The sequence below is a fragment of the Periplaneta americana genome, chromosome 16 (assembly GCF_040183065.1).
Source record: "Periplaneta americana isolate PAMFEO1 chromosome 16, P.americana_PAMFEO1_priV1, whole genome shotgun sequence".
Taxonomy (NCBI): Eukaryota; Metazoa; Arthropoda; class Insecta; order Blattodea; family Blattidae; genus Periplaneta; species Periplaneta americana.
In genome coordinates, this window is record NC_091132.1 from 29994871 (window position 1) to 30007664 (window position 12794).

Here is a 12794-nt window from a genome sequence, read left to right on the forward strand (position 1 = left end):
TATGTGAATCATTTTCGGATTAATTAATTTATGGATAACTTACAACATTGTGGTCCAAATATCTTTCTATCAACGAAAATAAAACCATAATTATTCCATTCTCATTATCTGAAAAATGTAACAAACCTCCTACATCTATATTAAGTATTAAATTACATAATTCTGATTGTTGTTTTATACAGTGTAAATGTCCGATTATTAAAGAGTCCTCTGAAGTTAAGTATTTAGGCATAATTTTCGATAATCATTTAAAATGGAACCAACACATTAATTACCTTTGTAATAAATTACGTAAAATAGTATATTATTTTGTTTTATTGAGGAATTACTTGTCAATAAGTTTATTACGTACAATATATTTAACTTTATTTCAATCGGTAATTATGTGTAGAATTATAGGATGGGGTAGCTCATTTAAATCCAATTTTAATCCACTTTATTTATTACAGAAGAAAATAATTAAAATATGTCTTCGTAAACCTAATGTACTTAACGTAAGACAAATTTGTTATATTGTATTAATAAAATTCATACATAAAAATCGAAATAATTTTGAATTGTATTCTCATTGTTATGAAACAAGAGGTATGCATTCTTTAAGATTGTTTGAACCAAAATGCAACACTGTTACAGTATTTAACCATAGTAGAAATTTAGGCCCAAGAATACGAGTATATAACAAATTTATATTTAAATATCCTAATCTTGTCAATTCTAATAGTTCCACTATTAAATTTAAAAAGTTATGTATGGATTTTATAAAAATTGAAAAATTGTGAATTGAAATTTATATACTATAATTGCATAGTAGACATGAGACAAATTGTATTGTATAATTATTAATTTCAATTCAGGAATCCGCCCTGAGCTCGAGTTCTACTCTTTCAGGAGCGAGCTAGAGTTTTTCTGTAGATGTTATATTTTATGTTACAATTATTAGAAAAATAATAAATAAATAAATAAAATGGCGGCCCGTGTTCGGTAATAAACTGCACCATCGAACTCAAAATCACCGGAAACTAGTACAATTCTTCGAAGACTTGATATGTACTCGTATACTGACATACGTTGGCTTCGTGCCGAAAAAAAATGTAACCAGTTTTTAACGCCAGAAGAGCGTTGCCTCAATTTTGCAAGAACATATAAAGTCTGTAATTTTATTTACGAACAATATGGTTGTGTATATTAGCTTTTCTGACTGCCCTCACACAACATCTGCGCATTATTAATTTGAGACGTCAAGGTGAGAAATAGAACATCAAAGAGCTTATGAGTCACTTTGTTTCGTTCCGGAAAAATCGAATCATATTTAAAGAGGATACTTCTAAGAATGACACAAAGCATTTAAAATTCTGAGTGTGAGGATACTGATTTTTCTCCGTTTACTGAATATGTGGCAGATATTCAGAAGGAATTTGCTTTAGTGTTTTCTGATTTTGATGAACTACAACGTAGATTTCTTCTCTTCAATAATCCTACGCAAGCATCTACCACTGATGAGGTTCCAGATCTGTAGATGGAGCTATGTGACCTACAAAATGGCAGTTATCAATAACAGATTTTCAGCCCATGATACGTGGAGACTAGTCAACAAGTAACAGGATCCATACTTGAGAAATTTAGTTTTGAAAATATAATTGCAATCCATGTTTGGCAGCACATACTAGCCTAAGTATGGCAATGTACATTTTCTACCATTAAACTGAAAAAATTAAGCACGAGAACAAAATTATCACAAGATTAATTTATTGGAATCGTCGCTGCGGATTGCCACTAAACAAATCGAATGTATATACGGATCTATATAGTAAAAAAAAAGCTCTATTTTCTCACTAAATCTATCTTATTGTTGTCTTTGCTTCTTTGAGTTTATAAAATATAAGTCCAAATAGTTTTATACGTAATCTTTCATTTCATTTTCTAATAATTAAAAATTTTCCTTACAAGAGGCTTTTAGAGAACCCGGAGGTTCATTGCCGCCCTCACATAAGCCCGCTATCGGTTGCAATCCTAAGTAAGATTAATCCAGTCCCTACCATCATATCCCACCTCCCTCAAATCCATTTTAATATTATTCTCCAATCTATATCTCGGTCTCCCCAAAGGTATTTTTCCATCCGGCCTCCCATTTAACACTCTATATGCATTTCATGATTCTCACATACGTGCTACATGCCCTGCCTATCTCAAACGTCCGGATTTAATGTTCCTATTGTGTTAGGTGAAGAATATAATGCTGTGTAATTTCATCCATTCTCCTGTAACTTCATCCCTCTTAGTCCCAAATATTTTTCTAAGAACCTTATTCTCCAACACTCTTAACCTCTATTCCTCTCTCAAAGTGAGAGTCCAAGATACACAGCCATACAGGACAACCGGTAATATAACTGTTTTATAAATTCTGACTTTTATTTTTTTAAGCAGACTAGATGACAAAAGCAGCAGACATTTTCCATATTTATTTTGGATTTAATTTTCTCTCGGCTGTAATTTATATTTGTTACTTTTGCTCCAGAGTATATGAATTGTTCCACCTCTTCAAAGGATAAATTTCCATGTTTATATTTCCATTTCGTATTATGTTGTGGTAACGAGACGTAATCATATTAATTTAATATTACTATTTCATTTCGGACCACGAATTAATTTTCAAAGTGTCATCTGGCCTTACAACGAAAAACAGATTGACCACAGTGTTTTAGATTAACAAAGTTTTCTAAAAGAAAAGGTTCGTGTGTCTAAATTTACTACCCGTTTTTTAGAAACAAAATTTCCTCAGTTTAAACATCCGTTAGGACCTTGTAGCGGTACGCTGATTTGAGGAATCTTTCTGGGAGCTTGATTCATTTCCCCTTCCAGTTAAATTATTCTGTAATCAATGAAAATGTCTCACTCTGTTGACAGTGGAACAGTCAAGCCATTTATGCCGAATTTCCCGGGACAGTCGTTAATTGAAATTCATCTGAGTAAATATTTTGCTACGATGTGCATAATCCGCTCTTACAGTGGAACATTCCGTATTCTGTGGCATCTGTTAGCTAGGCTATCTCGCTCTAAATTCCCTTTCTCGACAGCGATCCAGGCAGGTAAACTTACTTGAAGTATTCGCCGCTACTGTTCCCTTCCTCTACTACCTAACATCTTTCTCTTCTTATGCTTGACTTTATAAACGTCATTGTTTGTGGTAATTTCGAGATCCCTGACAGAAAATTAGAAATTGGAATGAAGCATTTTGCAGTTTAAAAAATGTCTTAATCAAACGTTCCAATCCAAGTGATGTCTTTTTTCTTTCCTGTAAACTTTTCTAATTTACTTTTTAGAGTTCCTCTGATCTGATAACGAATCTATTATAGAATCCATTATATTTAGTTCTATAAAATCAATTGTTTGCCTTTTTAATATCCATGATAATTAATCTTCCGTTATGCATTTGGGTCATAAGAAATTCTACAACCAGCTGTTCTACCGTTGAGATGCTTCGTAGCCAATATCTTTATTGAATTCGCTTTGTGACGTGGTGCAAAACTTCCCCGAAATTATTGAAGTTGTTAGTTACACTATAAGCGACATTCATTATATTAATAGTAACGGTAAACATGATCAATTGTCGAAGGTAATGCATAAGAAACGTGCAACTCGTTCATACTAACAAAATACACATGCTGCTAATAAAAGAAGTGTCGTTACAGACAGAACAAATAATCGTCCTCACAAACCTTTTATCAACATAAACAAAACAAATCTACTTAGCTATATGGCATTTCTGTAGCGAATACAATAGACTTAACCTTCAAGGCTAATAAGAAGTGTATGTAATATTTTTCTTTATTGTCAACTACAGAAGTTGCTTCGGTAAATTTAATCACAGGCATGAAATAGACTGAACTTAAAACACTTTCATATCGCTGCAGTATTTTGTAATTCTATCAACCTGTGACAAATCATAATTATATACACGAATTATTTTGTGACATTAACATAAACCTAGCAAAATAAAATATTGCAGTAACTGTGACGACTTCACTTTTATGTAGAGAAAATGAATCTAGTTTATAATTTTTTTTTTGAATATGCAATGGTTCGTAATTCTGTTAACGTATGGAATACAGAAGTTTATAATTCTGTCAACATTTTCAGTAATTTTTAATTTTGTTAATATATGCAGTAATTTTTTATTCTGTAACCCGACACACTCTCTACTTTTGCTCAACGTATGCTTGCGTTTATATTTTCTTGCTCCACGCGTGTAAATCCATGTCTTATTTTTTCTTGTTCCGTATGTGTAAATCTGAACCTCACTATTATTGTTCTACATGTGCAAATTTACATCCCTCTTCTCTTGTTCTACATGTATAACACTATATTTCTACACGTATAAACCTGATAACCTATTCCACCTTTTCTCTACGTGTGCAAAGTTGCGTCTGACTTCTCTTGTTCCAGGCATGTAAATCTACGTCTCACTTGTATTATTTTATATGTGTAAATCTGAACCTCACTGTTCTTCTCCTACACAAACAAATTTAAATTTTTCTCATGTATTTTCTATACGTGTAACACTAAACTCTGTCCTTGAATTGTACGTGCAAATTTGCGTTTCTCATCTTTGTTATACACGTGTAAAGCCCGATACTCTCTACTTTGCTGTAAGTGTGCAAACTTGCGTTTATATTCTCTTGCTCCACGCGTGTAAATCTACGTCTTAATTGTCTTGTTCTGTTAGTGTAAATATAGGTCTTATATTTCTCTTCTATATGTGTAAATATGAGTCTTATTCCTTTTCTACGTGTGCAAATTTGCGTTTCTCTTCTCTTGTTCTACATGTGTAAACCCAATATTTTCTACTCTTGCTCTACGTATACAAATTTGTGCTTATCTTATCCTGCTTCACACTCGTAAATCTACGTCTTACTTTTCTTGTCCTATATGTGTAAATTCGAGAATAACAATTCTTCTTCTACATGCGCAAATTTGCGTTTTGTCTTCTCTTATTCTAGAGGCTACGTGATAACCCGATATCCTCAACCTCAGCTTTTTCTCTTCGCTTACAAACTTGTGTTTATCTTCTCTTGCCGAACGTGTGTAAATCTAAGTCTTGCATTTCTTGTTCTGTATATGTAAATCTGAGCCTCATTTTTGCTTGTTTTACAGTATATGCGCAAATTTGCGTTTTTCTTCTCTTGTTCTACATAAGTAAACTCGATACTCTCTGCTTTTGCTCTACGTGTGCAAACTTGTGTTTATATTCTCTTACTTCAAGCGTTTAAATCTGTGTTACTTTTCTTGTTCTATATGTGTAAATTTGAGCCTCGCTATTCTTGTTTTATGGGTGCAAACTTCCGCTATCTTCTCTTGCTTCATGCGTGTATATATACTTCTTAATTTCCTTATTCTGTAGCCTATGTCTATATATACGTCTTACATTTCTTATTCTATATGTGTAAATGAGCCTCACTGTTGTTGTTCTACGTGTGCAAACTTCCGTTATGTTCTCTTGCTCCACGCGTGTATATCTACTTCTTAATTTCCTTATTCTGTAGCCTATGTGTAAATCTATGTCTTACATTTCTTGTTCTGTCTGTGTAAATTTGAGCCTCACTATTTTTGTTCCACGTGTACAAACTTTCGTTATCTTCTCTTGCTCCACGCGTGTATATCTACTTATTAATTTCCTTATTCTGTAGCCTATGTGTAAATCTACGTCTTACATTTCTTGTTCTATGTGTGTAAATTTGAGCCTCACTATTCTTGTTCTACATATATAAATTTGCGTTTCTCTTCTCTTGTTCTACACGTGTAACACTAAGTTCTCTATCCTTGTTTTACGTGTACAAACTTGCGTTTCTCTTCTCTTGTTGCACATATGTAAACCTGTCTCTCTCTTGTCACGTTGCACACGTCTAAACCTGCATACTTCTTCCCTTGTTGCAGGGCCATGGAACAGGTGCTCGGACTCCTGTTGCTGCTGCTGCTGGCCGCGGTGGATCCTCTCCTGGGTCTGGAGCAGAGGTTCGCCATGGAGCCACAGGACCAGACGGCGATAGTTGGCAGTCGCGTCACGTTACCTTGCAGAGTTATCAATAAAACCGGGATGCTCCAGTGGACGAAAGACGACTTCGGGCTCGGGACGCACAGAAATCTTTCCGGCTTCGACCGATATTCTATGATCGGAAGCGACGAGGAAGGTAAGTCAGAGCTAATTATTGTTCGCTTCCCAGTTCTGCGTTCCCATCCCTTACGTGATGTCATACAATATCGAGGACACTCCGACTGGTGGGGGTGATAGATTTAGTATGGAGTGGATTCTAGTTTAAACTGATTATTAAAGTGTAACAATTTTTTTAGTATTTTGTTGAGAACATTAATTGACAAGCATGAATAAACTTGTAACTTCTTAATTCTAATAATGTGTATATTATTCTTTCGATTTAATTAATGTTTTAATTTGCTCCTGAAAGCTAACAGTGAGTGATATGCATTATTTTTTTTTAATTAAGGCAGTATCATATTTCTTGCTTTTATCTTCGAAAATCCCACGTGGTCACTTTCTCTCCTCATAGCTAAAAATTATTTTTATTTACCACGTAGAATACATCTTTCCCCGCATTCGTTTCGAGATGTGTGGTGAAAAAAAGAATTTAAAATACGTACTGTAACAACACTATGAGCCACAGAACAGTGCTAAAGTTATTAGTAGTAGGCCAAGACTAAATGAACATTGCGTGAGTGAACCATAGGACATGAGGGCGCCAAAGTTGGGTACAACATCAGCCGTGCAGCGCGAGCTCTCTCAGTAATATCTCGGTATCGAGAGCAGTTACAGACATGTGCGACCACTCGTTTCATTCTTAATCGCGAGCTCTGCATTATTAAAGTGATAACCGACATGTACGTTACACTTTGAGTGAACCATAGTGAAAAAATTGTTGTGAGCTGGGACTCTTTTGAAACGTCGTCTGAAATAAAGAGAAAATATATTGGATGCCCTTCATTAATTACTTCTCTTATGATAAATCCATATTTTTCATCTGTAAATCGAAACAAAAGTAAAACATTTAAACAAACACAACTGTAGTTTCATTCTCGAAACTGGGTGACGGTGATTCTATCTTATAGAACAGACATTTTTTAAACAGGGGTGAGATTTTCTGCGGTGAAATTGATAATAATGACATGCTATTTTGGTGAGATGAGACCAAGAATTTGACTTGTGATAACCATACTTGTTATTTGCGTCAAAATCGAGAAATAACGCTCTTATTTAAGAACACGATAGGAACTGTGAGGTTATCTGCTGTGTAATTGGTGATAGACAAACGGTATTTTGGCAAGATATCGAGAATTTACCATGAGATTATCTAATATTTCCCTTACAACTAGAGAATAAATAAATTCTTTGACTCTATGTCATCTGTGAGGTTATCTACGATGGAATTCGTAATGGAATAAAGGTATTTTGGTGAGATCAGACGAAGGATTTAACCTGAGGTAACCAAATATTTGCCTTACATACAGTTGGAGGATAAATCGATTCTTTTTTGTGTGATTAATATATTTATAGCGAAACATTTTAAAAGCTTCTTTTTATTTTTTATTTCACCATTTTGGTTGTTTTGTGTTATTTTAATATGTGAATGTAATTTTATACACACGAAAACTCAGAGAAAATTCAACTATACATAAGTTTATGAGTATATTCTGAAAATTTTAAGGTTGTACGACAAAATTTGTGACGCAAGCATAATTTTATACATATGACAATGTAAAAAAGCGAGGAAGTAGCATGCAAACATACCATCATGATATACTGACCTTGGAATAGCTCTGCGTTATATGACACGCCCTATAAAAATGACCGCAGTAAAAAATTAACCATACGTTATAAAAGATGAAACTTTGGAATATTTATTTTGAGTGTAGGTACTATAGTTTTAGCTTATGAATTTTTTATTTCACCATTTTTGTTTCTTTATGTAATATTAACTTGTCAGACATTCACCAATTATAATTCACACTAAAAACCAGAGAAAAATTCAAATATTCATACATTAATGAACATATTCTGAATAACTCAAGGTGATACGATAAAATTTGTGACGCGAGGATCATTTTATACGCTTGAAAAAAAATGGAAGGCGAGAAAATTGTAAGCAAACATAACACCATGTACTAAACTTACAATATCCCTATACTATACTGTATGTTACCCACACAGCGTATAAAAATGACGATATATTATGAATAGAGATTGTACATTTTAACAAATTGAAATTTAAAATATAGCATATTAGAAATCATAATTAGCATTTTATAGCACTTTTAATGTTATAATTTAACCTTTTGTAGTGTTTTTGGATGGAACACTTTTTTATGAGAAGTTTGGTGGTAGAAATACAGTCGTAGAAATTCAATGTCATCAATGTGTTCAAGGGGCAGTTACACTATTCGCCTGCAAAAATGTAGTGAAATTAATTCTTTTATAGCTCAGCTACTATAAAAGCTATATGAACGAAACTTTTTCATGGTTAATATACATAAATTACACTTTATAAAACACTATGCAGAAAATTAAAATAGCTAATAATTACCCGTAAAGGTAATGTCAAATTTGGGTAACTATTTTTACAACCGTAAAACATTTGCATAATAAAATCTAAAATTAAATATCTGCATGAATCTATTATTGGTATGTTTTAAAGACCTACATCAACAACACAGTCTAGAGGTTTTCCCCAGCCGTGGGACTGAAGCCGGATGGTCTATGGCGAGTCCTTGGCATCAACCCCTTTGATTTGATTACCCCCTTTGATTTGATTACCTGGTTGGGTTTTTCCGAGGTTTCCCCCACCGAAAAGGCAAATGCCGGGTAATGCGAATCCTCGGACCTCATCTCATCTCACTACATCTCGCCAAAATGTAAAAAAAATTGTACAAAATTGTAAAAATTGTAGAAAATTACTAAATTGTAAAACTATAAAAATTTGTAAAAATTGTAATTGTAATATTGTGAAATGTTGACATGTTCCACATCTTAAAGCTTCAATGCTCATGTAAGATCTATGGAATAAAATAAATGAATGAATGAATTACCTATTCGCTCAGGAAATATTTTTTTTAATAAATAATTTTAGAAAATCTAACATTGAAAGCAAGGTTGCGGGTTCGATTCCGGGCCAGGTCGATGGCATTTAAGTGTGCTTAAATGCGACAGGCTCATGTCAGTAGATTTACTGTCATGTAAAAGAACTGCGGGACAAAATTCCGGCACATCCGGCGACGCTGATATAACCTCTGCAGTTGCGAGCGTCGTTAAATAAAACATAACATTAACATTCTAATACTGAAAGTAACTATTAAGGAAAAAAAAATTCCTAAAGGAATAGGTAAAATATCCTAGACGGTGTTGTTGATATAAGTCTTTAAAACATTCCAGTAATAGTATCATGCAGATATTTAATAATTGTAGATTTATAGTGTAAATGCTTTGTTGTAAAAAAAATATGAAAATTTGATAATATTTTACAGGTAAACTTATTAGCTATCTTAATATTCTTAATAGTATTTGTAAAGTATAATATATGTATATTAAGCATGAAAAGGTTTGTTCATTTAGCTTTTATAGTAGCTGACAAGCAAACATTCACATGGGGGCAGATAAAAGAAGTTAAATTTTCTTTTTCCACCGTGTTAATAATGTCAAAACAAGTACTTATACAAATTTTGGTCACTCCACCGCAATCACGAGGCTTTCCAGAAAGTGCTTTTCCCTGGGACCGTTTACAAAACAAAAGCACAATTTCATGGTAAGATTTATTGAAACTGATACAGCAATTGTTCCGCTATTTTTCAACATATTCCTCACTCGAATTGAGACATTTGTTATATCTCACATAAGCTGATTATCGGTCCCTATCCTGAGAAACATTAATCCAGTCTCTGGCATAATATCTCACCTCTCTCAAATCCATTTTAATATTATCTTCCCATCTACGTCTCGGATTACACAAAGGTCTTTTTCCCTCAGGTCTCCCAACTAACACTCTATATGCATTTCTGGATTCACCGATACGTGCTACATGCCCAGCCCATCTCAAACGTCTGAATTTAATGTTCCTAATTATTTTAGGTGAAGAATACAATGCGTGCAGTTCTGCGTTGTGTAAATTTCTCCATTCTCCTGTAACTTCAGCCCTCTTAGACCCAAATATTTTCCTAAGTACCTTATTCTCGAACATCCTTAACCTCAGTTCCTCTCTCAAAGTGAGAGTCAACATTCCACAACCATACAAAACAACCAGTATTGTATTGTATTTATTAACATTCCATGGTATTCATACATTGCTTCACAGGTAGAATATGGAACAAGTCAAAAAACTTAATACTATTATAAAATCTTAATCTATAGTCACAGTCTAGATGAAATATATACAGAAGAGATTTACAATATAGTCTACTAGTACAACGCAAAGTTTTAGTATCAATTTCATGAAGCGTTATTGAATGTCATGAATTCACCTACAGAATAGAAGGCGTGAGAAATTAGGTACTTCTTTAATTTGGCCCTAAGTAATCTTATGTTTTTAGTTTCATTTTTTATATCGATAGGGAGACTATTAAAAATTTTACTGCCATATAACGCACTCCGTTTTGATAGGTAATATAATTATTTTAAAAATTCTAACTTTCGATATTTTTAAAGCAGAGTAGATGACAAAAACTTCTCAACCGAATAATAGCATGCACTTCTCATATTTATTCTGCGTTTAATTTTCTTTCTAGTGATATTTATATTTGTTACTGTTGCTCCAATATATTTGAGTTTTTCCACCTTTCCAAAGGATAAATTTTCAATTTTTATATTTTCATTTCTTACTATGTTCTGGTTGCGAGACATAATCGTAATACTTTATTTCTCCGGGATTTAGTTCCCAATCTACTGGTATCTCATTACTTGCTTCAAGTAAAATTCTCGTGTTTTTCCGTAGTATTTTGTGGATTTTTTCCTAACATATTTACGTCATCCGCATAAACAAGTGAGAGAAAAATATTGGAGCATTTTTAAGAATGAAACTGGAAAACTGATAATTTTGACGAAAATGTAGGAATTCTCTTATGCAACTATGCTATATTGAAAATTTTAAGAATTAAACATTCCCTGCACGCTTCATATAGCGATTGTCTTTGTGAGTTTAACTTCTTGTTATTGGGATTAACAGAGACTTGAGCACGACCTCTTACTACAAGCATAGAGGTCCACTAGGTGAGCCTCTTCAGCTGCATTATGGGAATGACTTCTATTAACATTTGTTGCGGTCACTCGAAGCACTCTGGTGGTCAGGATTTGGACCAGGGGCCGACAATTGAATTTCCTGCGCTATAGGATGGCACAGCACAGCAAAATCCGCGAGTGGACGGTTCGGGGCGCTTCTGCAGCCCCGGGTTCAGCGAGTCGCTGATCACCACATTCTCATTCGCAGCGCGTGGGCCCGGACGTGACGTGGCGTCTCCGCGCCAAGATATTCTTCCGCTGTGCGGTCCAACTCATTTGCTAACATGATGGAGATAATAAAATGCTAGTCCGTGTTGTGGCAGTGGAACGGCTGTATACATCGCGTTTGCAGTCTTGAGCACGTATGCCTTTACATGTTGAGCCTGTGTGGGAAGAAGAGCAAACAAGAATTTACAAAAAATAAACGTCCCTCGTGGGCTTCTTAAACGAGTAATGTCCTTAGTTGGGATTTCTAGGAGCCGTTTGTCACAGCTAAGTGCCAAACGTGTCTGTAGGTCAATGAAATGCTCTAGAAAGAACTTGCGTTACGCCAGAGGTCACTGAGCGATTATAACTTCAACGAACGTATCTTCGATTTCATATAGACATTCAGTTATATCACATTCTAGTATATACAGTCACGAAGCTCAATACTTACTAAATATGCAAACATAGACAGTTGAAATACGCCTCCATAGATAGTTGCTCACCACCAGGATCGCTACTATCGCCTCATCACAGACCCTTTCCCCAGCAGACGATAAAATGTATTGTACTTTCGATATCGTATTCTTTTGGAAAAAATTAACACGTTCCTTCCACTTTTGAAATATGAAACACATAAGGTTTATATATTATTTTCATAAAGCATATATTATATTTTATAAAGTTACCTTCCTGGATCTTTCGGAAGAAGGATAACTCGACCTCTTTTTCTTACAATATTTATAGAACCACAAACGTCTCCTTGTCCCATATTATTATTCAAATTATTGTATTTAGTCATTTACAGTTATTACAACCGATAACGAACATTTCACAGTTATTTTGTTATTCTGTGGTGTACACAACTTTTCACAACAAAGCGAAATACGGCACAGTCAATGCCTTTTCGATCTAGACCAGGCCGTAATGTATGTTCGGGTTTTCTGTTTCCGTGTATGCAGCTCAGTGAAATATATTATAACTTTATTGCGTATCATTGCTAAGTTTTATTTAGTGTAATGTGTCCAAAAGTTCCGTTTACTTCTTATTGCATAATATGTTGCAGAAATAATTAAAAAACTGTATTATTCTAATGTGAAGAGAATTTTACGTGTTAATATAATCTGTTCGCATTGACATTTTAAGTTTAAATGGAAGCTATTTTGAGGTTCAATAAAAACGAATTTATATTGTGATTTTAATTTAGCACATCTAACTTCCTTAATTGTAGACAGAAAATTTACCATACCACTCCTATGAAATTAGTGTACGTACGATTGTGTTACTTCGTCTCTTAGGTAGTAGATAAATACAATAATTC

The 12794-nt window shown here is 34.0% G+C and overlaps 1 protein-coding gene across 1 annotated transcript in view; it reads left to right on the forward strand.

The window, feature by feature from the left end:
* The first annotated feature begins 5933 nt into the window (after nucleotides 1-5933).
* The window catches only part of rst (roughest), a 278032-nt gene continuing 271171 nt past the window's right edge, over nucleotides 5934-12794 (forward strand). Inside the window, exon 1 of the mRNA XM_069849661.1 lies at nucleotides 5934-6185. Coding sequence (XP_069705762.1) covers nucleotides 5936-6185 — 250 coding nt within the window. The 5' untranslated portion in view covers nucleotides 5934-5935. The remainder of the gene's footprint in view (nucleotides 6186-12794) is intronic.